General features: G+C 42.5%; 6 protein-coding genes across 7 annotated transcripts; 5 read left to right on the forward strand and 1 right to left on the reverse strand.

Annotated features, from left to right (window-relative positions):
* Nucleotides 1–2,073: 2,073 nt before the first annotated feature.
* Nucleotides 2,074–3,529, forward strand: LOC127767502 (ocs element-binding factor 1-like). Its single transcript, XM_052292858.1, has one exon. It carries the CDS (start codon nucleotides 2,774–2,776, stop codon nucleotides 3,284–3,286), a length of 513 nt encoding a protein of 170 aa, XP_052148818.1. The 5' UTR covers nucleotides 2,074–2,773; the 3' UTR covers nucleotides 3,287–3,529.
* A 3,479-nt stretch (nucleotides 3,530–7,008) lies between these two features.
* LOC127767503 (calvin cycle protein CP12-1, chloroplastic-like) lies at nucleotides 7,009–7,784 on the forward strand. Its single transcript, XM_052292859.1, has one exon. It carries the CDS (start codon nucleotides 7,094–7,096, stop codon nucleotides 7,487–7,489), a length of 396 nt encoding a protein of 131 aa, XP_052148819.1. The 5' UTR covers nucleotides 7,009–7,093; the 3' UTR covers nucleotides 7,490–7,784.
* Nucleotides 7,785–8,044: 260 nt separating this feature from the next.
* Nucleotides 8,045–10,073, reverse strand: LOC127767501 (bifunctional TENA2 protein). Its single transcript, XM_052292857.1, has 3 exons — nucleotides 9,846–10,073; nucleotides 8,771–8,985; nucleotides 8,045–8,695 (listed from the first exon to the last, which is right to left on the reverse strand). Exons 1-3 carry the CDS (start codon nucleotides 9,987–9,989, stop codon nucleotides 8,380–8,382), a joined length of 675 nt encoding a protein of 224 aa, XP_052148817.1. The 5' UTR covers nucleotides 9,990–10,073; the 3' UTR covers nucleotides 8,045–8,379.
* Nucleotides 10,074–10,226: 153 nt separating this feature from the next.
* LOC127767499 (uncharacterized) lies at nucleotides 10,227–13,133 on the forward strand. Its single transcript, XM_052292855.1, has 2 exons — nucleotides 10,227–10,434; nucleotides 12,145–13,133. The coding sequence occupies exons 1-2, from the start codon at nucleotides 10,362–10,364 to the stop codon at nucleotides 12,834–12,836; spliced, it is 765 nt and encodes a 254-aa protein (XP_052148815.1). The 5' UTR covers nucleotides 10,227–10,361; the 3' UTR covers nucleotides 12,837–13,133.
* Nucleotides 13,134–14,774: 1,641 nt separating this feature from the next.
* LOC127767490 (probable glutamyl endopeptidase, chloroplastic) lies at nucleotides 14,775–22,396 on the forward strand. Of its 2 annotated transcripts, XM_052292845.1 has the most exons (15): nucleotides 14,775–15,052; nucleotides 15,582–15,798; nucleotides 15,921–16,031; nucleotides 16,186–16,231; nucleotides 16,315–16,424; nucleotides 16,497–17,000; nucleotides 18,069–18,197; nucleotides 18,537–18,833; nucleotides 18,925–19,383; nucleotides 19,554–19,619; nucleotides 19,727–19,787; nucleotides 20,032–20,181; nucleotides 20,262–20,399; nucleotides 21,128–21,408; nucleotides 21,939–22,396. In XM_052292845.1, coding segments are annotated over exons 1-15 (2,817 nt in total). In that variant the 5' UTR covers nucleotides 14,775–14,805; the 3' UTR covers nucleotides 21,940–22,396. The 2 variants fall into 2 exon arrangements, with proteins under 2 accessions (XP_052148805.1, XP_052148803.1); XM_052292843.1 differs by lacking the exon at nucleotides 21,939–22,396 and having other exon boundaries at nucleotides 21,128–21,412.
* A 550-nt stretch (nucleotides 22,397–22,946) lies between these two features.
* On the forward strand, nucleotides 22,947–24,341 carry LOC127767494 (nicotianamine synthase 1). The gene has a single exon (XM_052292851.1). It carries the CDS (start codon nucleotides 23,074–23,076, stop codon nucleotides 24,073–24,075), a length of 1,002 nt encoding a protein of 333 aa, XP_052148811.1. The 5' UTR covers nucleotides 22,947–23,073; the 3' UTR covers nucleotides 24,076–24,341.
* Nucleotides 24,342–24,694: the final 353 nt, after the last annotated feature.

Consider the following 24,694-nt stretch of genomic DNA (forward strand, 5'->3'; position numbering starts at 1 on the left):
GACAGATCTATCCTGATGGTAGCAAGAGTAACACCCTACGTACTTCCATTGTAAATTTTAAAAGTTAACCCTAATTTTTTTAATATTAAAAAGATCAAATCTAAATGGATAGTCACATTAAAAAATTAGAGTAGGATGAATATTCCCTATAACAAAAAAAAAGATAGGTAACACATTTATATGTTTTCTTTTATCCATAACAAAGCACGTGCATTTAGCTATTACTACTTATATGGTACTAACATGTTAATACTATAAAGATGTGAAAATTATAAATATGTTATATAATTATTATTAGTACTATATTAAGGTTTTTATACAGTCAATTTACACTTATTTAACATCATTTCACTCGACGTGGTTTTTTCCGTTACAATGAACACCCAACTAGTAGTTTAGAAATAATCTTCTTCTGCTTCTCCTTGGGCCCCCTCATTGACAGTGAGATGTTTTACTGTGTAATATAAGTATTAATAAGATCATACGAATCCACGCAAGGATGCCAATTTACATCATTCGCGACGTCACGGTAGTTCGGTAAACAAGTGCTGGATCAAAGGTGAAGTTCATGTCATCTTGGAAAAAGAAGAGATAAATTTATAGGTCATCTAATCACCTCTGCTTTGTTGGAACCAATTAAGTAGAAGGAAACTGAAAGGTACACACTGATATGCTATATATGCATGGTCATGAGTAAATTAGCTCCAAAGTCAGCTAATTCGTCAGCGAGAGAGACCTTTAATATCTGCAAGCATGCAGCCAAAGCACACATCAACTAGACAAAGTTCAGTGGATCATAAACAAAGTTACACTTCACTTTCTCTTAGAAGAACATATTTGCTCCGACAAGGTCGCACGAATTGAGCCTCCAAAAGCTTCAATCAGAGCTCAACCTTTCATCCCCAACAGCATCAGCGTCCAGGCTACCAGGAGCAGAAGACACAAGTCGATCACATGAGGCAACATGATTACACATTAGCAAGCACTTACCTTCAGCTAATCGATCTCAAATTACACACTTTTTTTTGGCTAATCAGGGTCTTCAACTGTACATGCATAAGTACAAACATTTGGTACTTCTGTTTCCCTTAGCACATAAGCAACTTGCCAGCCATGTCACGGCGAAGTGGTGCCCTACTAATCGAAAATGACATATACTGTTTCTTTCCTCACCCTTCAGGTAAAAACTATTTGGGCATTGGCCACGCAGTTTTGTTAATGTTATCTCGTGGCGGTGACGCCATACTCTAATTAACAGAAGCAACTAGGACATCTGAATCTCACAACCGAATATTCAGGTTGGAGCAAACGCAGTGGCCACCTGTCCTAACATTGCTACGTCGGAGAGAGAGAGAGAAAAAGTGAAAAATGACAAATAAGTGCTAGATTAGCCGCTAATTGATTCGTCATACTTCTTGGATCTTTTGCCCTGGGCTGCTTCCCAGAAGCTAGAGCGACCAATCGGGGCTAACTTCACCGCGACGAAGTCATCGATCGATCGGCACAGGAGGAAACGCGTTCTGAATTCTGAATTTATTTTTCTGAATATGCCAGCGCTGTCTGTCTCTTTCTGAAACTCTGCAATCTTCATCCTGCTGACAGCATGCGTGCTGACGCTGCTGGTTAAGCTGCGCAGCTGCCGGCTCGCTTCTGGTCAGACAACAAAAGAAGAAGAGAGTGTCAATGTGGCAATGTTTCCCTTAATACGTCTTTGCTGCCATTGCTGGAGTTAATTACTAACCTATGTGCATGATGCCTTGTCCGTTTGTGGATCGAAAAAAGAATATCTCAGAGCAGCCGTGAAAACACATCATAAGGGGAGGAAAACGAAGCCCCTCTCTTGTTGTGTTATGGAAATTTCACTCGAATCTTCTTTCTCATCTCTGGAAATTTCAGATCTACGCGGTAAAATCAATAAAACCTTCATTTCACTTAACCAACCGAGTTGATTAGAGCAAAAAATGAACTTTTTTTTTCCAAAAAGATACTAGTCGGTGCACACGTAATTGAACTATATTAGACAGTACTAGCTCCAGTACTAGTCAATGCACATATATAAGTATTCATTGATCATCCCCTCTCCCCCACACAATCTTGTGTATCCGCAAAACCACAATCAACTTCGCAAACCTAAGCACCACTACTACTCTTCTGCTTCCCCATTCCTCCCTCCCTTTCGATCTGTTCGTCCTCCTAGCTCTAGCTAGCCTCTTTGGTCAGGTTATAGATTACATAGCACCATGAATTATTCTCCTCCCGGTTGGCTCGATCGATTCAGCTAGCTGAGCTTCTCGATCGATCAACCGATCTTGGTTGCTTCTTCTTCGATCCTTTCACTCCGTGTAGTTCTTGATTTGAAGGATCGACGACGAACTCCCTGTGGCTTCTTGTTCGCCGGGTTCAGCCGCATCCATGTCGATCACGGAGGCTAGCCTCCACTTCTGCTACCTCCACTCGCTCTCCGTCGTGTTCCTCTACTTCTTCTACGTGATTTCCTGATTCGCCTCATCCGCTTCCTCTCCAAACCTGATCAAACAAAGCTTCGTGCACGATCCATCTTCGCTGAAACTAAGGACCAAAAACTGAAGCTTTGTTTGATCCAAAAAAATATATATTCTACTACATGTGTTCTAGCTTGTTCCTTTCCTAGTATCGCCTTGTTCCTGCACGCGATTGTCCAACTTGGAGCACGAAATATTTCTGCCTAGTACGTGTTCGATCGGTGTTCCACGGTGAGTGTTAGTTTCTCTTTGTGCTCTGTGATACATTCAAGATGTCAGTTGCGCCGGCGACGGAAGGGTCCGCACGCCGCTCGGCGGCGGCGGAGGAGGAGGAGCGGCAGCGCAACCGGAAGAGGTCGAACCGGCTGTCGGCGCAGAGGTCCCGCATGAAGAAGCAGCAGTACGTGGACGGGCTGGCCGTGGAGGCGGAGCAGCTACGGCGGGAGAACGACGCCATGCGCGCCGGCGCCGGCGCCGTGCTGCAGCGGTGCCGCCTGGTCGAGCAGGAGAACCGGGTGCTCGCCGCGCACGCGCGCGAGCTGTGCAGCGCGCTCCAGCTCCGCGCCTCGCAGCTCCGCGTTCTCGGGGAGGTGGCAGGCGTGCCCCTCGACGTGCCCGACGTCGCCGACCACCTCGTGCAGCTCTACGGCGGCGACCTGGGGATGACGCCGCTCTCGCCACCGCCGCTGCTGCCGCCGCTGCCGCCACAGATCGAGATGCTGTTCTTCCAGCCAGACTCGGTCATGGATCCGGTCAGTATGCTGCAGGGCTACGAAAACATATGAAACTCTACATTGTGTACTTGACTTATGATTGTTGCCACATGCGTGTCTTCGGTTTGTATGGTGTGATCTAGCTACTGTACGTTAATACTGTTGTTGATTTTACGATCCATATTCCTGTTTTGATTGTGTAGTAAAAAGTATAGCTTGTTGCGAGGTACAAGAGTGGAGAAATAAATAAAGTGTGTGAACATTGTATAAACTTCAGTTAGCTTAGATTGTGTAATGTGTTCTCGTGGTATTTGATTTGATACACCCTTCATTTCATATTATATTATAAATCGCTTTTAACTTTTTATTAGTAAAATATTTTGATGTTTAATCAAGCTTATAGAAAAATTTAACAATATCTAGAACACCAAATTTATTTCATTGAATCTAACATTAGATATATTTTGATAATATATTTCTTTTGTGCTGAATATGCTACTGAGTATTTCTATAAACTTAATTAAACGTATTTAAGTTTAATTAGAAAAAAAATCAAAGCGACTTATAATATAAAATAAAGAGAGTAATTTAACAGTCATCTAAAACTAAACATTTCCAAGCCTAAAATCAGAGGTATGCAATCTGCAGTTTTAGCCCATTTTAACTAAAGCTTTATCATTGTATATGGTTTTATGTTGTTCTCTATCTAACTTTGGATACTTTTACTTGTAATTCTATGATTGTATTTACTAGTTGTCAATTTATTTTTGTATTTAGGTTAGCGTAGTTTATTGTTTAACCTTTTCAATAGTGCAAGTAATGGGAAAAGTGACCAACTTTTTCAAAAACTTCTAATTGATGTCTCTCCAAATAATAGCGATGCATGCATGTTCTATAATAGTGATACCCCAATACTGGTTTCTTATCATTGGAGTAAGATCCAACCATCTAGGTTCCCCTCAACTTTGTAATGCCCTAAACTTAACCTATCTCCACATCTTACATCCAACAAATACCACCACATGCTCAACATAATAGGGTGGCAACTATGTCTTGACAGCCTCTATGCACTAGCAATAACTTTTAAATTTCAAATTGCATATCCCCCATAAAATAGCCATGTGGTCCTCATCGTCTTCTCCAAGAGCTCACTAAGTGCCCTTTAGTTCACTTGCACTTCCTCTTGCTGCCTCATAACCATTCGATTATTGTCTCCCAAATGGTTACCTCGTTGCATTGATGCACCCAATCCACCACAGCTACATGAGTTTTTGTTATATAAAATTAGAGACCATGGTTAACTCTTACAAGAGACCATGATATAAAACCTTAATGTCTATTATGGTCACAGAGGCATAAGCTTGCTGAAGTGAGCTATCATATAATAAGAGGAAGAAATGGAGCAATATGAATTGTGGATCGGAACCAAAAGCCCTGTACAAACATTGATGGAAATAAAAAAAGCTATTTCGAATGACTTTTAAGTTGCTATAACAGTTTATATTGATTACTAAAGGTAATATGAAATAGAGTAGTACAGAATAAAAATAAGAGTTGTACATCAGTTATACATTTACTTTCAAACGAACTGTACGCTCCACGTTTGAACATATTACAAAACTCAAGACTTGTTTTTTTAAAGAAAATTTCAGAACAATCATAAATTATGGTTAAAGTTGTAAAAAAAATATAGTATTATAATAAATTTTCTACAAGTTTAACCGTTAAGTGTACTCTTTTTTATCCCAAATCCCAAGAGAAATAAGAATCCGAAATACCTGACAATTGCATGTGATCTTTCTCATAGCAAGTTTAATAGTATAGCCAACTACTAGCTCCAAATTATCTTTAGTCAGCGTAATAGTTAATTCATACAATAGTTGCTTACTATACTATTAATACATGGTTCCACCTGTTATACACACATTACGTCTTGGAGTCCGTGCTGCAGCTGGCTATAGATCTGTAGCCCACTCCTCTTCTGTCTCTTCTTTTATCTCTTTAAAATATGTTTATAGCTGGTTTATAGTCTACTATTGTACCTGCTCTCAGAAGTAATGAGTTTGAGGAGAAGTGGATAGAGAAAATTGGGAAGATATGAAAAACGAGGTGAGCTATTAGTGCATGATTAATTGAGTATTAATTATTTTAAATTTCAAAAATAGATTGATATGATTTTTTAAAGCAACTTTTCTATAGAAATTTTTTTGCTAAAAATATACTGTTAAGTAGTTTGGGAAACATGCGCGCGGAAAACGAAACAAACTTTCTTACTTTGTTCTACTGCCGAACGCAGCTCAAGAAGATTAAATTATGCTACTATGGTATGGTAGCAGAGTTTTGGGAACATGACTTCGGCTGTGTTCGCTCCTTCGGGTTAGGAACCCATCTCCTTCATACGGAAAACAAAGCGGTACATTAGCGTGTGATTAATTAAGTATTAGCATTTTTTTTCAAAAATGAATTAATTTGATTTTTTAAAGCAACTTTCATATTGAAATTTTTTTATAAAAAACGCACCGTTTAGCCATTAAAAAGCGTGCACGTGGAAAACGAGATATGTGATTTGGGAAAGTGGGGAAAGAACACAGCCCTCGTCTACTATAGTTCAAAACCCTGATGCTCCCAAATAATACATGCACAGTAGTACTTTTAATAGGGTTTTAATAGAGGTTGTGATGTGTCACTGTTCTTAATTCGTCTCTTTGAACATGTATTAGAGCACACTTGTGGTGGTGCGTGTTCGTATTTTGTGTAATTAGAAAAAGAAGGCACCTGACATGGACACGGTGACACCCAGCACATATATGTTGCGCGGTCGGCAAAAAGATCCTGTGAATTAACCCGGGTCGCTCGGTGCGCTGCAGAAAAGAAAGGAAATAAACAAAGGAGAGAGACGACTCAGACGAGGCCAGCTCGGTCACCTGACGCGAACGACGCCGACGTGGACGTACGTACCGTCGCGCGCCGTCGGCGGGCGGGGCATGCGCGCATCCCGACGACCCGGCGGCCGCGCGCATGCGTCATCACCCACCGCGGAACCCGCAGCCACCACCAGTAGCTAAGCCATCCATCCATCCATCGGCCGCGCACGGCACCGCGCGGTCACGGTCACGGTCACGGTCCGGCCGCTCTACACGTACGTAGTACGTGTTGGCGGTGGTGGCGACTTAATTCCGCGTGGCGCGACGGAGACGGCGACGGCGACGGCGATGAGCAGTGATTCCCTCGCGGCGTACGTACGTCGATCGAAATCAGCGGCGGCACGTAACGCCGGTCCTGGCTGTGGGAAACCATCTGCTTCTGGCTACTACCGCCACCACGTACGGCCATAGAATTCATCGATCGAGTCGTCGTCTTCCCCGCCTCCACGGCCGGTGTCTATGGCTCTCCACGGTGTACGCGTGCCGTGCCGGCCGCGCGCTCGCCACATAAGCACATACGGCCAGTCGGGCCACTATTCTCTCGTTGATGTGACCCACCGGTAATACACGGCCAGTAGTTCAGGAAATCCAGAGCTAATAACTGCCGGTTTCAACGAGATCTTACTCACTGTATTACGGCTACGAATTTGGCAGCTAGCGAGTGTACATTTTGCGATATCTTCAACATTGTATTAATTCGTGTTAATCTAATGGGGCTAGTACTAAGCATTTGTGCACGAACTGCGTGCTGCTCGATCGTTCGATCGAAAACGGACGATGCCTTCTAGAAAGGAAATCTGGCAAGGCTGATTTGTCACAACGCTATTGGCCACATAGAGATAAGATAAATGCAGCCATAAAAACAGCATTAGCCCAAACAACCAAACCCCAACCCAAAACCTCCTTCTTCTCCTTCCTCACTGCAACACTCTTCGGGGTGCAGGCAGCCAGAGCCATGGCAACCATCCTCGCCGTGGCCGCCATGGCCACCTTCCAGGCTCCGACGACCCTCCCGGGGCCCCTGGCTCCTACGCTACCGGTTCGCCGGAACGTCGTGTCGTTCGCCGGCCGCCGGCAGGGGCGCGCGCTGGGAAGGCTGGCGGTGGTGGTCGCGGCGGGCTCGCCGACGCCGCCGGAGCTGGCGCAGAAGGTGTCGGAGAGCATCAAGCAGGCGGAGGAGACGTGCGCGGGCGACCCGGAGGGCGGCGAGTGCGCGGCGGCGTGGGACGAGGTGGAGGAGCTCAGCGCCGCCGCCAGCCACGCGCGCGACCGCAAGAAGGACAGCGACCCGCTCGAGGAGTACTGCAAGGACAACCCGGAGACCGACGAGTGCCGCACCTACGAAGACTGAGCCCACACGAGCGCCACCAGTTCATCCATGGCTTTCGCCATTGCTGTTACTGTGTTACACATTTCAGCTCTAAGCAAGCTAGAGCAGCATGGCATACTGGGGTGTACACTTTGCCTCTTGGGCGTGTAAGTTTGATCGTTAATTTGTCTTAGTTTGCAATAATGCGAGGTTTTTTATTTGTTAATTACAAAAACAAATACTCACTCCGTATTTTAATGTATGACGCCATTGACTTTTTAACAAATGTTTGACCTTTCGTCTTATTAAAAAAATTATGTAATTATCATTTATTTTATTGTGACTTGATTTATCATCAACTGTTCTATTAAGCATGACATAAGTATTTTTGCATTTGCATAAAAAAATTGAATAAGACGAATGATCAAACGTTAGTTAAAAAGTCAACGGCGTCATACATTAAAATACGGAGGGAGTATTCAGTAACCGCGATTGCAGGACAAGCGATCCTTTGGAATACAAATTCATACTCTGGCTTGACATTTTAGGAGCATGTGCATGAGACGATGTGCTTTTGGAATACATGTTCCATCGTATATTTGCCACGTTGAAATGGAATTCTGTCAATTGATGATGATCAGCATTCAGCAGTGTCAAAGCTGTCTCAGGCAGATCAACCGGCGGTGATACTGATATATGAGTTCTAACCAGGAACTTGAAATTCGACGATGATTTTGATTAGGAGGAAACGGCATTATTTCATTTATTTCATAGTTACGATGATACATCAATGTTCATGGGAGTAAGGAGAGAAATGGGGATAAAAGGAAGAGGAAAACACAGTAGTACACTGCAGGGTTCGGTATGGAACCGGCTGCACCATTATTCGATTATTTCTCCCAAGTAGTTCATGATCGAGATGCTGTTGCTGTTCATGATCGAGAAGAGCTCATGTCCCAGAAACCAATTTCCAGCTCAAGCACCCGAAGGAAGGCCTCTTCAGCACTCCTCGCAGCATCAGCTGACGCTTCTGCGAGGCAGCGATCTGCAATTCTCTGCAGAGACTGGCAGTACTGCTTGAACTCAGGGCTTCCCCATCTCTGGCAGGTCCCCAGGAGTTCAGGTGGCGTCTTGTTGCCTTCTTCTATACAGAAAGCAAAGCTATCCTGGTACACGGTTTCAATTATCCAAAAGGTAGTTATGGCAACAACGTAGCTGATCTCTGGCTCGCTGAAGCTTTGGAGAAACCTGATTAGAACCACAGAAATAATTCTTCAGGTTGCTATAGCTGTAAAATTATGCAAAAATTTGATAGGCGTGAACCTGCAGTATTCTGTATTGGATTTCAGAGGAGAAACTTCAGCTAGATTAACACTCCATTTTTCAGCTTCCTTCTTGAACCAAGAGAGCTCATCACTAAGGGAAGCTAAGCCACCGAGTATTATTTCCATGTCCGAGCCATCTGACTGTCTGCAACACTTGAGCAGTACACTAGCTAGAAACGCAACAAATTCCTTCACAAACATGTAGTCCTGGCCCTGAGTAAGGCATGAAAATGTGATTATTGTATTCCGTTCATCCATTGGGAACATATCCAATGCACACAAGTTTTTCGTACACACTAACTAACAAATGTCCAAAAAATTATAGAAAAAATTGGACAAATACTTTAAATAGTATTACACCTATCTATGAAATATTATGTTCAAATTCATTATATTTTAGTCGTAAAAAAGACAAAATTCTGATAGATTTGTACTCTTAAAACTGTTAGATTTTTCACCTTTTTGTTATAGTTAAAATATAATCAATTTGAATATAAGATTTTGTAGATACGTGTAATACTATTAAGAGTACATATCAGTTTTTTTCTAAAATTTTCCGTGATATTTACTAGTTGATGTGCATGGGAAGTGAGTGTGCATAGGATATGTTCCCCCATTTAGGAACCACCTTTATCTATTTGTTTTTTCTTGTTCAGTCGTTGGAATAAAGCTTTTTTTTTTTTCATTTTTCATACAATATTAAGAATGAGTCAGATGCTCATAATTGAAAGAAATGCTAGGGCCTGAAGCTATTACTGGAGTGGCCAGGTACCAACATCTTCTAAGTATCCAACACTCAAGATAACACAATAGGGTCAATTACTGAATCCAACAATGTTCTCGCAGCTCACAGTTTTTACTGCAAATTCTAACAATGAACCTTCATCGTGCCTCCCTTCCAATCTTGGCTAATCAGCTAATACCAACTAGGACTTTTGCTAACCAGAAGGAACAATTGAACGGTGTCACTTCAGACCATTTAGAACTTTGATATTTCTACGAGAATTACAATAGATCTTTTGTCTGCCTAATAAGCGATGGGGGAATTTTGGAGACCGAGGGGAGGAACTGACCAGCCAGCGTCTGAAGGCGGACAGGTCGACGGTGCCGTCGCGGATGGAGACGGTGAACGGGTGCCTCGTGGCCCGCTCGTACATCCCCCGGTGCCGCGCCATCCACGCCGCCGTCGTCGCCGCCTCGACCCCGCCGCCGTCCATCGCCGCCGCCGCGTCACTCTTGCAGCTTCGCTACAACTCCACAAGTCTTGGGGGCAGTTCTGTTCAGTTGATCAGCTCAACACCCCGAAGTTTTTTCACTTAGGCCCTCGAGCTTTTAGCCCCGTGACGTCGCAGTCCTCCAAGCTTTTCCTACATCTGGGGCCCACGACCCCACGTGCCAGTGAGCTGGACGCGCATCGTCTTCTTCGTTTCTAGAGTAACACGCGGCAACCGCGGAGTTGACGCTGCGACCATTCTTTTTTATTTATTCTTTCTTTTTTCCCTTCCTCCCTCCTCCTCCGGTGGATGCGATCCGCGAGGGCAATCGATCTCCGCAGCGTCTGAGGCAGGGGGCGGAGGAGGAGGGCGAAGATGCTGGACATCCAGAAGCGACGCGTCCAGCTGCTGCTGTTCATCGTGGGCGTCCTCGCGCTCAGCATGACCGGTTAGTTCCCGTTCTTGATCTGTGGATTTGTACGGCCTCGTGGAGAGTAGGTTAATCGTCGATTGGGGACGTCCTGATGTGCAATTTCCATGTCTGCTTTTTTCGTTTCATCCTGTAATTCGCGTATTGTTGTTGGGTGGGACAAGGAGGGCGCTGTTCTTGTCAAGCAGGATTGGATGTTGTTTGGTTGATTTTTTTGAGTGGAGAGAATTTTAGTGATGGGCTTTTGGGCGATTGGTAATTGCTTCGAAGAGTGAAGGCCATAGCTTTAGGAGGCACTCCAAATGATATGGTTTTCTTACCGTCTCGTTTGCAAAACTAATGACGTCATTGTAGTTGTGGAGATTGCAGAATAAGGTAGTCAACTGAAAATGATTGGTACCTGTATTAATTTCGAATTAGAGGTAAACAAAAACTAATAATTATCGTGCCCTTAGGTCGAGCCTAGTTCATTTGGTCCAGCTAGGATAGAGTCCTCAGCCCGAACTTTGAGTGCCTATTAAAAAGATGCTCTGCCAATGTAGTCCTTGTTTTCATAATTCTTTTGGCCATAATTTAGGAAGGCGTAAATTTGGTTGAAATTGGTACTAAATTGGTATAATTATTTAATTATTAATGCGTACGGATGTTTTTGCTGGAATGACCGAAGGAGGTCATTCAATGTAATTAAGATAGGAAGGATGGGTGGAACATTGAACAAGCAGTACAAGTATATAATCTTGGTCTTGAAGGTTAGAATATTACCACTGTGACGAACTGGGGATGCCAACTGCCAATATATTCAGTTATATTCTTAAAATTGTCTATCAGCTGAACCAATTATGATTGTTAGGTGTATTTTGCCTACCTTGTAAATTCTGGTTGGCAACCGTGTACGTGTGTTATGATCTTATGGTGCACACTTTGCAGACATTTCATCATATATCAAGTTCTTCTTTTTCATAGTTTAAATACTAAATCCATGTGTTATATATCAATTTTTAATGGTGAAGTCTTGTTAAGAAGCTAAGTTGGGAGCCCTGCCAACCAATCCCTTGATCTTGTGATCAGTGATTTCAAGTCGTCTAGTCGGGACTAGTCGTAAGGGCACCGACTAGTCGAGATTAGTCGGTGACTATAGGCTAGGGGTACCCAGGATAATATATAGATGATTATAAGTACGAATTACCATAGTATACTAGTATAGTATAGTACAAACTAAGGATAATCAGATTTTCACAGTTGACAGTTCACACTTGACTTAAGGTCTTAAAAGTTAAATCATTTACCTGTCCTAGTTGCAATAAGTCCTTCATCTTTTCTCCCCTCTCTCTCGTGACTAGATCTAGATGTCTGGTCAGGGTTAGTCGGTTAGATGAGGGGTAAAGGCCTTCTTGGGCTGGGCAAAAGGCCTGCCACTGAAGTGTAAAGTCTAACACATATTTTTTGCCCTAACAGACTAGTCGTCCACGACTAATTTGATCGACTAATCGTGACTAGTCGTGATTAGTCGGACAATAAGTTTTCTGGTCGAACTAATCACTTCGAAGTTCCTGATCGAGGTCAGGGTAGCGATAAGGACGACTAATCGGACGACTTGAAAACACAGCTTGTGATAAGTGGGTACACCAGGATAAGAACATGAAAAAAATTAGTAGTTCTATGTTGATAGCTGTTAGCTGTTGATGTTTTGATTTTTTTTTTTGAACTCTGAAAATTTGCATTTTACAGCTGAGAAGTTCAGGGAACTTGTCGGGAAGGAGGAAGCATCAAAGAGTGGACAGTTTACGTTCATGAACTGTTTTGATATGGGCTCAGGCAGCCTTGCGTGCGCAGTGAAGGAGGGCATCAAGTTGTATGTCTACAACCTCCAAACTGCACATACGGAAAGGGTGAGGCACCGGGCCATTGAGAAAGCATTGGCTGATGCTGTGACAGAAGGCCTGTCTGCCGCTGAGGCAGCAAAGCAAGCTCAGAAGGTTGGTGCGAAAGCCGCAAAAGTGGCAGCTCGTCAAGCCAAGAGGATATTGGGGCCGATAATTTCTTCTGGTTGGGACTTCTTTGAAGCCATGTACTTCGGTGGAAGCATGACTGAAGGTTTTCTCCGAGGTACCGGCACCCTATTTGGAACCTATGTAGGTGGGTTCCATGGTGAGGAGAGGCTGGGGAGGTTTGGTTATCTTACAGGAAGCCATCTGGGCAGTTGGGTTGGTGGAAGAATTGGATTGATGATTTACGATGTCATAAATGGCTTGAAGTATATGCTTCAGTTTGTCAAGCCAGAGTATGAAGCATCAGCATATTATTCAAAAGAGAGTACAGAGTATGCATATAGTTATAGAAGTGGGGAAAGAGAGGAGCCAACATACTATGAGACATCAGAAGAGAATCAGGAGGAATCGCAGGGGTTCAGTTTGTTCTGAGACTGCAAACTTTGATACTAGCATAGCATGTCTCCTTTTGAGTAACACGTTTAGGTTTTTTTTTTGGTATTTTTAAGTGAGGATATGATTCTTCTATGTAATTCTTGTTTCAGCCACTGTATATAGAAACCCTTGTGGTCCTGCCAAATGGTAAAAAGATAGCAGTGATGTTGAACGTCTACAGAATAACATAGGGATGTATATCATATTCAGATATGTTTTAGGGAGCATATGTCTCCAACGTTTGTTTCCTGTTCCACTTCAAAGATAGTTTCCAATTTGACAAAGTTGAGCAAATGCCAAGCATTTCAGTTACTGAAGATTTTTTTTTTTTTTGACTTCTCAGTTACTGAAGATTTTGATTAGAGCAGCAGAATTGTGACTTTCTGAGCTCCAGTCCTCACTCCTCATCTGGTTCCTTTTTTTTTTTTACCATCAATATGAAGTTTTAGGCCTGTTTGAAACTTTATATTGGAGTAGTATATTTGCAGCACACAAAACACAAAACAGGGTGATTCATTAGCGCATGGTTAATTATAAATTAATTGTTATAAATATGCAAAATTGAACACTTGTATACATTTTTCTTTTACACAAATGTATCAGAAAACATGCTAATGGAAAACGAGGAAGTTATAGTTTGCAGTTGAAGTTTAGATCTCAGCCTTCTAGACTCGTTTAGATTTCAGATAATCTGACAAGATATTGTTCAACTATATGGCAGGGACAGGGACGGATAAAAACTGTACTAGTACCTGAAAGCTGGACAGACTTCAAGCCTTCAAGCTTTGCTAACGGCGGGCGGTTCGTTGCAGGTCGCGTTCCAGAAACACACGCACTAGGACTGGACGATCTGTAGTGGAATGCGAATAAAGCAGGGGAGAAAAATAAACGGGGATCTTCTAGCCAGTCATCCGGTAATTGCTCAGGCGGCAGTGCGATATCGCCACATAAACAGTCTGAAATGTCTCACCCGCTAGCTGCCAAATACATCGGTATCCTCTCTATGACCCTCATCGAAGAGATAAATAGACCATGTCTGATAGATCCATTACGAGGGCCACTTTGAATCGAAAAATTTATATAGAAATTTCATAGAAAATTTTTCTATTTAGCTCTTTGATTCAAAGGATTGAAGCTTTCCAAATCATATGAAATTCCTATGGAATGACACATAGCATGTGGATTTTGGAGGAAATTAGCAAGAGCTCCAACCTCTTGGAAAATTTTCTTTGAGTCTATCTCTCTCATTCGATTCCTGTATTTTTCCTGCGCTCCAATCAAACGACCATTCCTGTGTTTTGCAATCCTCTGTTTTACACTTCAATTTCTGTCAGAATCATGTGTTTTTCCTATTTCTCCGTTTTTTCTACCCTGCGATTCAAAGGGGCCTGCGATTCAAAGGGGCCCTGAGACTTTGCCAAATAGCTCTTCCATGTACTATCAATCTAAACATATCTCTATCCAGATTCATATCCAGTTCTAGATTTGTTTTTCAGAGGACGAAGGGAGTACTAATTCGGCGTACATTCGTTGATACACTTAAATTTTACATCGCACTCAATAAAAGTGTCGAAATTTAGGCCAATAAGAAACCAAAATTATTTAAAATTTAAAACTACTACTAGTAATAATCCATCCATCCCATAATATAACAAAACGATTCATAGTACAACAAATCTGTACCTGCCTCCTGTCTACGTTCATTCGACTATGAAATATCCCATCCTATCATAGGTTATTATATTACGAGACGGATGGAGTACATCATCTATGTTTGCGACAAAAGCCAAAAAAAAAAACTTTTATACTCGAAATTCAATTTTCAAGCATAGAAAGAAAATCAGTTGAATATATCAAAACAGCAGAAATATCTTTTTCCCGGTTCCATCAATCCCACGACCACGAGTACCCACCATCCCCACTATTGTAATGCTATCTATAGAAGAAAGGTAGAGACCTAAAAATCATGTCTTCCCTCACCATCCTCCTCCAGAGGGCGTGCCTCCGCTTCGCTCTGCTCCCAGTCCCGCCTCTGCGTGCTCCTCTTCGTCCTCCTCGCCGCCCTCTCGGCCTGCCTCGCCGGAGCGCCATGTCCTCCTCCGCGGCGTCAAGGCTGTCCCACATCGTCGCCGCCGCCGGTGGTGCGGCCGGGGAGTCCAGCGAGCCGCCGGCGGCGGCGGCTGCAGCGTCCGGTCTTGCCCAAGAGGACGATGGTTCGTGCTGACTTCGTTGATTGCGTGATCTTTTTTTGCTTTTGTAGTGAGTGGAATCGCGGGGAGGCTGTGGGTTGAGCGGATTTTGAGTGGTTTTGATGGAGACGAGATTGGAGCACTAGTCTTTGGTTAGGGGATCGGTTCGTGAAGAGATCGTGGATTTTTTTAGTGGTGATTTTGAGTGCTTCAAATTTGTTTAGGTTTTGTTCGTGGTATGAGTTTAACGCTAGATAGATTGGTGAAGGCCATAGCGCTTAGCTTCTCATGTTTCAAAAAGATCAAAAGAAGTTGATTGGCATCTTATTTTTTTAGGTTTGACAGACCTGTTAGAGCTGCATATAGGTTAGTTTGTCTTGCTTGGCTTGTTCAATGATAGATTGTCTTAGTTGACATAGTTAACGTATATGCCTGGTGAACATCTATTTTAATTTCTGTATGAGCAGATTCTGTCCTGGCTTTTTTGTCAACGAGAAAAGATAATGTAGACCAGTGGTACAGCCAACAATTGATGCATTTAATTGCTCTGCAGACCTTTCATCAGCGATGATGGGCTACCGCCTTCCTCCAAAAGAAATACAAGACATCGTTGATGCACCACCGCTACCCGTGCTATCATTCTCGCCAAGCAAGGACAAGATTTTATTCCTGAAGCGCCGAGCACTGCCACCATTGTCGGATCTCGCAAAGCCTGAAGAGAAACTTGCTGGTGTGAGAATTGATGGCTATTCTAATACTAGAAGCAGAATGTAAGTATAATAAATAATTTGGGTAAATTTTCATTGTCTAACTAATCGTTTTTATCTGTGACAAGTTTAGTACTATGTCCAAGACATGTTATGATTGGAAATCTGATATACATAATTTGTAGGTCTTTCTACACTGGAATAGGTATCCATAAGCTGATGGATGATGGGACTTTGGGTCCAGAGAAAGTGGTCCATGGATATCCTGAAGGCGCAAGGATTAATTTTGTCACCTGGTAATTTTCTGGACCTTCCATCAAGGAACTTCAAGGATTTTTTTTTCTGGTTCTTAATTGCCTTGCTTCCAGTTTTAGCTGTTTCAGAAATGATTTTTACTTTTATTATGGATTACTTTATTCCTAACTCTATGCACTGAACCATTTGACCTAGGTCACAAGACGGACGCCATTTATCATTCAGCGTTAGAGTTGATGAGGTAATTGGTTGGCTGCCTTTGAAAAATGGATGTGATTTGTTCAAATGATTAGATATAATGAACTCTAGTGTGGATTCAATTAGGAGGACAACACAAGCGGCAAGCTACGTTTGTGGATTGCAGATGTGGAATCTGGAGAAGCAAGACCACTTTTTAAATCTCCTGAGATATACTTAAATGCTATTTTTGACAGGTGAAATTGAATATCAATTTCTGCTGTTTTCTCCTGTCCTACTTCTAAAGAACTTTTGTTTTGCTGTTGCAGCTTTGTATGGGTTAACAATTCTACTTTGCTTGTCTGCACTATCCCTCTGTCACGTGGAGCTCCACCGCAGAAGCCCTCAGTTCCATCTGGTCCGAAAATTCAGTCCAATGAGACATCAAATGTGGTCCAAGTGAGAACTTTCCAGGATCTTTTGAAAGATGAATATGATGCCGATCTGTTTGATTATTATGCGACCTCGCAGCTTGTATTGGCCTCTTTTGATGGAACAGTAAAGCCAATTGGCCCTCCTGCTGTATATACATCTATTGACCCATCACCAGATGACAAATACTTAATGATTTCTTCTATTCACCGTCCATATTCCTATATTGTACCTTGTGGAAGGTTTCCGAAGAAAGTTGAATTATGGACTGTAGATGGAGAATTCATTAGGGAACTTTGTGATTTGCCCCTTGCTGAGGACATTCCAATAGCAACAAGCAGTGTCCGCAAGGGAAAGCGTTCAATCTACTGGAGGCCAGATAAACCTGCGATGCTGTACTGGTATGTAGAACAGAATTTCAATCATCAGTTTTTTTTAAGTGCAGTTTTTTTTTTTTTTTTTTTTTTTTTTTTTTTTTTTTTTTTTTTTACTGACAGACAATATTTTCAGTTCAGGCTAGCTACTAATTTATGTATGCATGAAATCCACATCTGAAAACAAATTTAACACAGACCACACCATTAATTCACATCTGAAAAAATAACATTCATCAGACAATTTAATTCCCATATGCCAAAAAGTAGCTTTCATGTCTCAGACATCCTAAATTGTGTATTATGTGGTTGTTTCAAACTTAAACCGTTCTATTTGTGTTTGTACAAGTGATAGTAGCGTTCAATTGAATTAAGTAATAATAAGCGAAGGAGTAGATACATATCAAAATAGGAGCAGATCTGGAAGGAGGCCCATCCAATCTGATCAGACACTAGTTGCTTGGATTGTTCCTTAGAGTCTATCCTTTCATCAAGAGGATAGCAGGTTGAGAACTTAAGGTTACATGAGACAATAATGCAAACTTTTAACGCAGCTGTAAATTTTTTATTTGCCCTTTTGTTGGGACTATTATTTAGTATGTGGGTTTCGAAGCTTTGAATGTTACAACTTTTACTCTATTGGTTTTACTGAAAAATGTTATTTGATGTAAATAGACATGGTAATGTTCTATTTCACCTTGTTTGAAAAAAAAAAACTCTGAGAAAATAAAAAAGAATGTGTATTAGAATAAGAACAGTTCCCAAGCAAAATAAAAACAAATGCGTATCAGAATAAGAACAATTTCCAAGCAAAACCAGTGTATCTTTGCAGGTGCTAGAAGGGTAAAAACCTTGGAACTGAGGATGCATAGAGTGCATCAGCACCATTACCATAGCAATTTCTTTTAACTAGTAGAGATTGGTATTCCATCCTGATTGTTTCTATGCTACTAACATATTATTAGCATATAGAAAGAGTTCATTTTCCTACTTGGCTTAGCTACTCCTAATTCCATCTAAATGAATTGCCAGGCAAAAGTATCATATAATTAAGTGGTGCATGCAAAATAGTTTATATATTTTTGTTTTTGTCAGGGTGGAGACACAGGATGGTGGAGATGCAAAAGTAGAGGTGTCACCTCGTGACATAGTTTACATGGAAAATGCTGAGCCTATAAATGGTGAACAACCAGAGATTCTGCATAAACTTGACCTCCGATATGCGTATGTATTTTGAGCGATGTGTTAGCCTACTTTAGTAGGATCAGTAAATTATGTTCACTGCATTTGCATCATGGTTAAGCTTTCTGCATCTGGCATAGTTCAATACTACTGGTAGGAAACTTCCCATAAACAAGGACATTAATACAAAGCTTCCTACCAATAAACCATATATATAGTATAAGTCTCTTACATCAAAATTATCTATATTTGGTGCTCAGATATGATTAAATGACACTTCCTTTTAGAATGTTAGTTATGCTAATCCTTTGTGACGATTTATTTGCCTTCTTAACTAACTCTATCAGATAATTAATCTCCTGTTATATTCTGTTGATGCAGAGGGACCTCTTGGTGTGATGAATCTCTTGCATTAGTGTATGAATCTTGGTACAAAACACGGAAAACAAGAACATGGGTTATCTCCCCAGATAAAAAAGATGTCAGTCCACGCATCTTATTCGATAGATCTTCTGAAGATGTATATTCTGATCCTGGCTCACCAATGCTACGAAGAACTGCCATGGGGACATATGTTATTGCAAAAGTTAAGAAGCAAGATGAAAATACCTACATCTTGCTGAATGGGATGGGTGCCACACCAGAAGGAAATGTTCCGTTCCTTGATTTGTTTGATATGTATGTCTATATCCATCAATAGTTATATGCCTTATAAGTATATGTTTGAACAATATGTGCCCGATCCTAGTTGACACCTTTGTTATTGCAGAAATACTGGAAGTAAAGAGAGGATATGGCAAAGTGACAAGGAAAAGTACTATGAAACTGTTGTTGCACTTATGTCGGACAAAACTGATGGGGAACTGCCACTTGAGAAGTTAAAGATACTTACATCAAAAGAATCAAAAACAGAAAACACACAGTATTACCTGCAAATTTGGCCAGAAAAGAAGCAAGTTCAGATCACAGATTTTCCCCATCCATATCCTCAGCTTGCTTCATTGTATAAGGAGATGATAAGATACCAACGGAAGGATGGGGTTCAACTAACAGCTACATTGTACCTGCCCCCAGGCTATGATCCTTCACAGGATGGACCTTTGCCATGTTTAGTTTGGTCCTACCCTGGTGAGTTTAAAAGCAAGGATGCTGCTGGACAAGTGCGTGGCTCACCTAATGAGTTTCCAGGCATTGGTGCTACATCCCCACTGCTTTGGTTGGCTAGAGGGTATTATTTTTCGTTCTATTCAAGAATATGCATACCACATTTCCTACTGCTGTTTCTCAAGGACAACATCTTCTTCTCACCTTCAAATTGTTGATGCATTTATCACAAAATTATTATTTTTTGTTTCTGTTGCGTGTTGTCACTTAACAAGTCATCACTTCCGTTGCCAGGTTTGCTATTTTATCAGGTCCAACCATCCCGATTATTGGAGAAGGTGATGAAGAGGCCAATGACAGGTTTGTTTTTTATACTTAACTCCATTCTTTTGTGGTTAGAAACTTCCAATCTATGCTACAGTTGTACCATGGTATTTATTATTTTAGTATTGCAAACTACCTTGTAGGTACGTGGAGCAGCTAGTAACTAGTGCTGAGGCTGCAGTTGAGGAAGTTGTTAGGAGAGGGGTGAGCTTTTCTACCTTTGTTCATGGAGCCCTTCATACATATAGTATCTTTGATTTTTTCCCCATGTTATTCATGAACTAGTTTGTAAGAGTGGCACAAGGCCCACGGCCCACCCATTAGTAACTTCTATATAGTTTCTGCAAAGTTCATACATGAAACCTTTATATTTGTAAATATGCATAATTTGTTCATCCATCATGGGCAGTGCTTTTGAAGATTGAGCTTTATTTTCACTGTTCTTTAGGTGGCTCACCCTGATAAAATTGCTGTTGGTGGTCATTCATATGGTGCATTCATGACTGCAAACCTTTTAGCTCATGCTCCTCACCTTTTCTGCTGTGGGATTGCTCGTTCTGGAGCTTACAACAGGACACTGACACCATTTGGGTTTCAGGTAACACAGGAATTCTGCATAGGTAGCTGCCTGTTTGGTGCATAGTCTCAGCCCTTATTAACAACTTGCATTTTCTGTAGAATGAGGACAGAACTCTATGGGAGGCGACTAACACCTATGTCGAGATGAGCCCTTTCATGTCGGCCAACAAGATCAAGAAACCAATTTTGCTTATTCATGGAGAGCAGGACAACAACTCTGGAACACTTACGATGCAGGTAAAGTCCCATGTAACTGATTTACTCTTATGCGGTAAAACATATTACCTAGATCTGCAGAAGAGTTGTGTCACCTTTAATATTTTGCCCCTCAGAAGTTTGGACTTTTTACAGTTCTGCCCCCAAAAATTATTTATGCATGTACATAGTTTATCTTAGTAAATGTATTAGTATCCCATTTGAAAGTATTACAAGCATCCAAAACCTTTACAATAGTATGATAGAATTAGAAAATGCAAATACTCCCTCCGTCCCAAAATATAACAACTTTTAGCTCTCAAGATCTGTCCCAAAATATAACAACTTCTCCATCAACATTCTCTTCCCAACCAATCACAACCCTCCACCATTCACTTTTCTCACCTACCTCCACTACTCATCCAATCACAATCCTCTACCATTTACTTCTACCTACTTTCTTAATAACCGTGTCCAACTCTAAAACTTCTTATATTCTGGGACGGAGGGAGTACTAAACATGCACTGTAGCAGGGCCGTAATTTTGCATATATGAAATTAGGTCGACTGTTTTTCAGCACCTTAGTGCTTACATGGTTATTGTGGTACGAATTTTCTGGTCTAGCGACCCCTGGAATGACCTCTTCACATCATCTCTATCCAGGATACTGTCTTACTTCATTGTTAGTGGATCATTCGTAGATTATGATTCCAGTGTTTGGCTAATGGTTTAATATTATCTAATTATATCAGTGATATTTTTCTTACAGTCAGACCGATTCTTCAATGCCTTGAAAGGCCATGGCGCACTATCTCGTTTGGTGATACTCCCTTTTGAAAGCCATGGGTATTCTGCGAGGGAGAGCATCATGCATGTTCTGTGGGAGACTGATAGATGGCTGCAGAAGTACTGCTTAAGCGGTAGTAGTAAAACCGATTCAGATTCAGTAGCTGACACCGAAAACAAGGCAGTGTCCGCTAGTGGTGGTGGAGCACCATGTGAAGGTCCTGAGGCCGAGGGGTTCTCATCAATGCAAAGATCACTTCTGTGGTAACTTCTCTTTTATTTCTGCTTTTCTCATGGGAGAGAATACAATTATTTGTTGCTTACTGTGGCTCTTTACCTATCCTGGTGTTTTCTCATGAAGCAGAGGTGGAACAGTGCTGTCTTAAGCAGCAGAAATGTATGCCATCTGATCTAGTAGCAGCCTAACATTTTGGTGGTGATGAATAATATTATTTAATAACAGGATAGCTATTGAAGATGGGAAAATGAGTTTTCACGATATAAGTTAATTTTCTAAATTATTGGATTGAAATGAGAAATCAATCCGTATACCGAGGCCAAAGACAGAAAAATTAGGCAACTTAGAAATAGCAAAAATCGTTTTGATACTGTTATAATGAGAATTCATTCTATACTCTCTTCTGTTTTATACTTTATTTATGCTGCATCAGTCTTCAGAATATCGCCTTGCTTTGGCTATGTGAACCCTGTTTTTTTTTTTTGTCCAATACTCTATATAAACATTGATGCTTTAACCAAGAAAATGACTGACATATTCTCTTGAATTCACACAGATGAAGTGGTTTCGGTTGGCTGTTTGTGAGCTCATCATTGGACAGTTTGTACAAGCCTGAAAGGATCATAAATGCAGTTTTGTGCTTGAACCAGAACTGGTTCTTCTTGCTGCAAGTGGCAAGGAGTCACTACATTATGGAGTATTCGATTGGATTTTTGCTGAAGGTTGCCATTCCAGTGATGGAAAGGCCTTATTGATGATGGATATTGCACCCTGATTGATTTTACTCAATTGTTTTCTGTTGGTATAGAAACCAGTTAAATCTAAAAATATTCTCACCTAATAATGGCTCTGTAGTCTGTCCAAGTATATATAAACTAGTGCCTACTAGGACTATAGACGATGGATCCACTTGTCTTGAACTTGTTAGTCAGCTTTATGCATGCATCAGTATGCAGTGTGCTATTGTTTGACAGCAACATAATTAATAATGGATCATACCATATTGACAAACAATCATTTTTGGCCGGTATGTAGAATTGTAGGGAAGATGGTCTTACAACTTATTAATAGAAGCTCACATCTCGTTCATTGGGGGCATGGAAGTATGATCTCTACAATTTCTTCAAACCTTGTTTTAGCTAATCGGATCAAACTACTGTAAAAGGTGAAAAAGATCATGGAAATTTAAATCTAACCACTCACCATTGCCTACCCACATGAATCCAATTCACTCACCGTTGCAATCCCAAACCTTGCAAGATTTTAGCTTCTAAACCGGGGCCCGGGATAAATCGATCACGTTTCACAAACATCTAGCACAATCATAAGATTTTTTTTTAAAAAAAAGCATATGCGATCTAAAGAAGACAAAATAAGCAAAGGAAAATGTCGTCCTCTTCAACACCAGCCAGGGGTGCGCAGAGGCATGAAACAAGCCTCATTGGGTATGCACGCATGAAGAAGGTTGCCAATTTTCCATGCATGCATAATGCGTTCCACATTCTTCGACTACGCTTTTAGCCAATCTTTGAGGCAATTCTCCTGCTATATATTGCCCCATTCTTTCCCATTTCAAAGCTCATCAAGCAGCTCAAGCATTCCACAAGCTTGCCGTTTTCCACTGACAGCTCAAGTGCTCGTGCAACATTAGCTGATCAGCTCGTGTTCCCAACCGCGACAAAGCTTCACAGATGGAGGCTCAGAACCAAGAGGTCGCTGCCCTGGTCGAGAAGATCGCCGGCCTCCACGCCGCCATCTCCAAGCTGCCGTCGCTGAGCCCATCCGCCGAGGTGGACGCGCTCTTCACCGACCTCGTCACGGCGTGCGTCCCGGCGAGCCCCGTCGACGTGGCCAAGCTCGGCCCGGAGGCGCAGGCGATGCGGGAGGAGCTCATCCGCCTCTGCTCCGCCGCCGAGGGCCACCTCGAGGCGCACTACGCCGACATGCTCGCCGCCTTCGACAACCCGCTCGACCACCTCGCCCGCTTCCCGTACTACGGCAACTACGTCAACCTGAGCAAGCTGGAGTACGACCTCCTCGTCCGCTACGTCCCCGGCATTGCCCCCACCCGCGTCGCCTTCGTCGGGTCGGGCCCGCTGCCGTTCAGCTCCCTCGTGCTCGCCGCGCACCACCTGCCGGACGCGGTGTTCGACAACTACGACCGGTGCGGCGCGGCCAATGAGCGGGCGAGGAGGCTGTTCCGCGGCGCCGACGAGGGCCTCGGCGCGCGCATGGCGTTCCACACCGTCGACGTGGCGACCCTGACGGGGGAGCTCGGCGCGTACGACGTCGTGTTCCTGGCGGCGCTCGTGGGCATGGCGGCCGAGGAGAAGGCCGGGGTGATCGCGCACCTGGGCGCGCACATGGCGGACGGCGCGGCGCTCGTCGTGCGGAGCGCGCACGGGGCGCGCGGGTTCCTGTACCCAATCGTCGATCCCGAGGACGTCAGGCGTGGCGGGTTCGACGTTCTGGCGGTGTGCCACCCGGAGGACGAGGTGATCAACTCCGTCATCGTCGCCCGCAAGGTCGGCGCCGCCGCCGCCGCCGCCGCCGCGGCGCGCAGAGACGAGCTCGCGGACTCGCGCGGCGTGGTTCTGCCGGTGGTCGGGCCGCCGTCCACGTGCTGCAAGGTGGAGGCGAGCGCGGTTGAGAAGGCAGAAGAGTTTGCCGCCAACAAGGAGCTGTCCGTCTAACAGCCGGACGATCGAAAGACGCACTATATTATGGCAATAAATCATTTGCGAAGCTAAGGTATACTATGCAAGCCATATGTTTGTGTTCGTACGTGTTGTTTGGGACGTGCAGTTGTGTTGTTGTACGTCGTGAAGTACTGAAGTGTTCACAGTAGATCACAAGTTCACAGCAATCAATGAGGACCCTGTAAGCCAGTGTAAACGAGGAACATGCCATCTGTGTATGACAGTGAGAAATTATATAAGAACAACATTTTGTGTCAAAAGTAATCAGGGCTACCTTTTTAAAGTGCTGTTCTGGCAGCCCTTCGCTTTTTCTTTGGATTTTTAGAGTGTTCATTTATCTTGTGCTGAAAATAAATGGTGTAGCAAAAGGTACAGATTTAAAATAGGAAAAATAATATATTTTACTCCCTCAAACTATTTCACCGGAGCACTTAGCCTCCTAAATTATTTTTTTTGGCTCATTTTACATCCCGAACTACTGAAAACGATATACCTTATCCCTTACATTGTTTCTCTTTGTGTAAGTCAAATTTTCCACTAACATTTTTGTAGGATGATATATGAATTACAACTATCGTCTCAACATTTTTATAATTTTTTTCTCACTGTTTAC

This window comes from Oryza glaberrima, chromosome 3, assembly GCF_000147395.1.
Source record: "Oryza glaberrima chromosome 3, OglaRS2, whole genome shotgun sequence".
NCBI lineage: Eukaryota > Viridiplantae > Streptophyta > Magnoliopsida > Poales > Poaceae > Oryza > Oryza glaberrima.

Excerpts from the sequence above, each read along its gene's own strand:
- LOC127767501 (XM_052292857.1), bottom strand. The coding sequence starts at position 9,989 with ATGGACGGCGGCGGGGTCGAGGCGGCGACGACGGCGGCGTGGATGGCG. Across the intron at positions 8,986-9,845 it reads CCGCCTTCAGACGCTGGCTG|GGCCAGGACTACATGTTTGT; the intron begins GTCAGTTCCTCC and ends TGCCTTACTCAG. Across the intron at positions 8,696-8,770 it reads TCCAATACAGAATACTGCAG|GTTTCTCCAAAGCTTCAGCG; the intron begins GTTCACGCCTAT and ends GGTTCTAATCAG.
- LOC127767490 (XM_052292843.1), top strand. The coding sequence starts at position 14,806 with ATGTCTTCCCTCACCATCCTCCTCCAGAGGGCGTGCCTCCGCTTCGCT. Across the intron at positions 15,799-15,920 it reads TCTAATACTAGAAGCAGAAT|GTCTTTCTACACTGGAATAG; the intron begins GTAAGTATAATA and ends CATAATTTGTAG. Across the intron at positions 16,425-16,496 it reads TTAAATGCTATTTTTGACAG|CTTTGTATGGGTTAACAATT; the intron begins GTGAAATTGAAT and ends TTGCTGTTGCAG.
- LOC127767503 (XM_052292859.1), top strand. The coding sequence starts at position 7,094 with ATGGCAACCATCCTCGCCGTGGCCGCCATGGCCACCTTCCAGGCTCCG.
- LOC127767494 (XM_052292851.1), top strand. The coding sequence starts at position 23,074 with ATGGAGGCTCAGAACCAAGAGGTCGCTGCCCTGGTCGAGAAGATCGCC.
- LOC127767499 (XM_052292855.1), top strand. The coding sequence starts at position 10,362 with ATGCTGGACATCCAGAAGCGACGCGTCCAGCTGCTGCTGTTCATCGTG. Across the intron at positions 10,435-12,144 it reads CCTCGCGCTCAGCATGACCG|CTGAGAAGTTCAGGGAACTT; the intron begins GTTAGTTCCCGT and ends TGCATTTTACAG.
- LOC127767502 (XM_052292858.1), top strand. The coding sequence starts at position 2,774 with ATGTCAGTTGCGCCGGCGACGGAAGGGTCCGCACGCCGCTCGGCGGCG.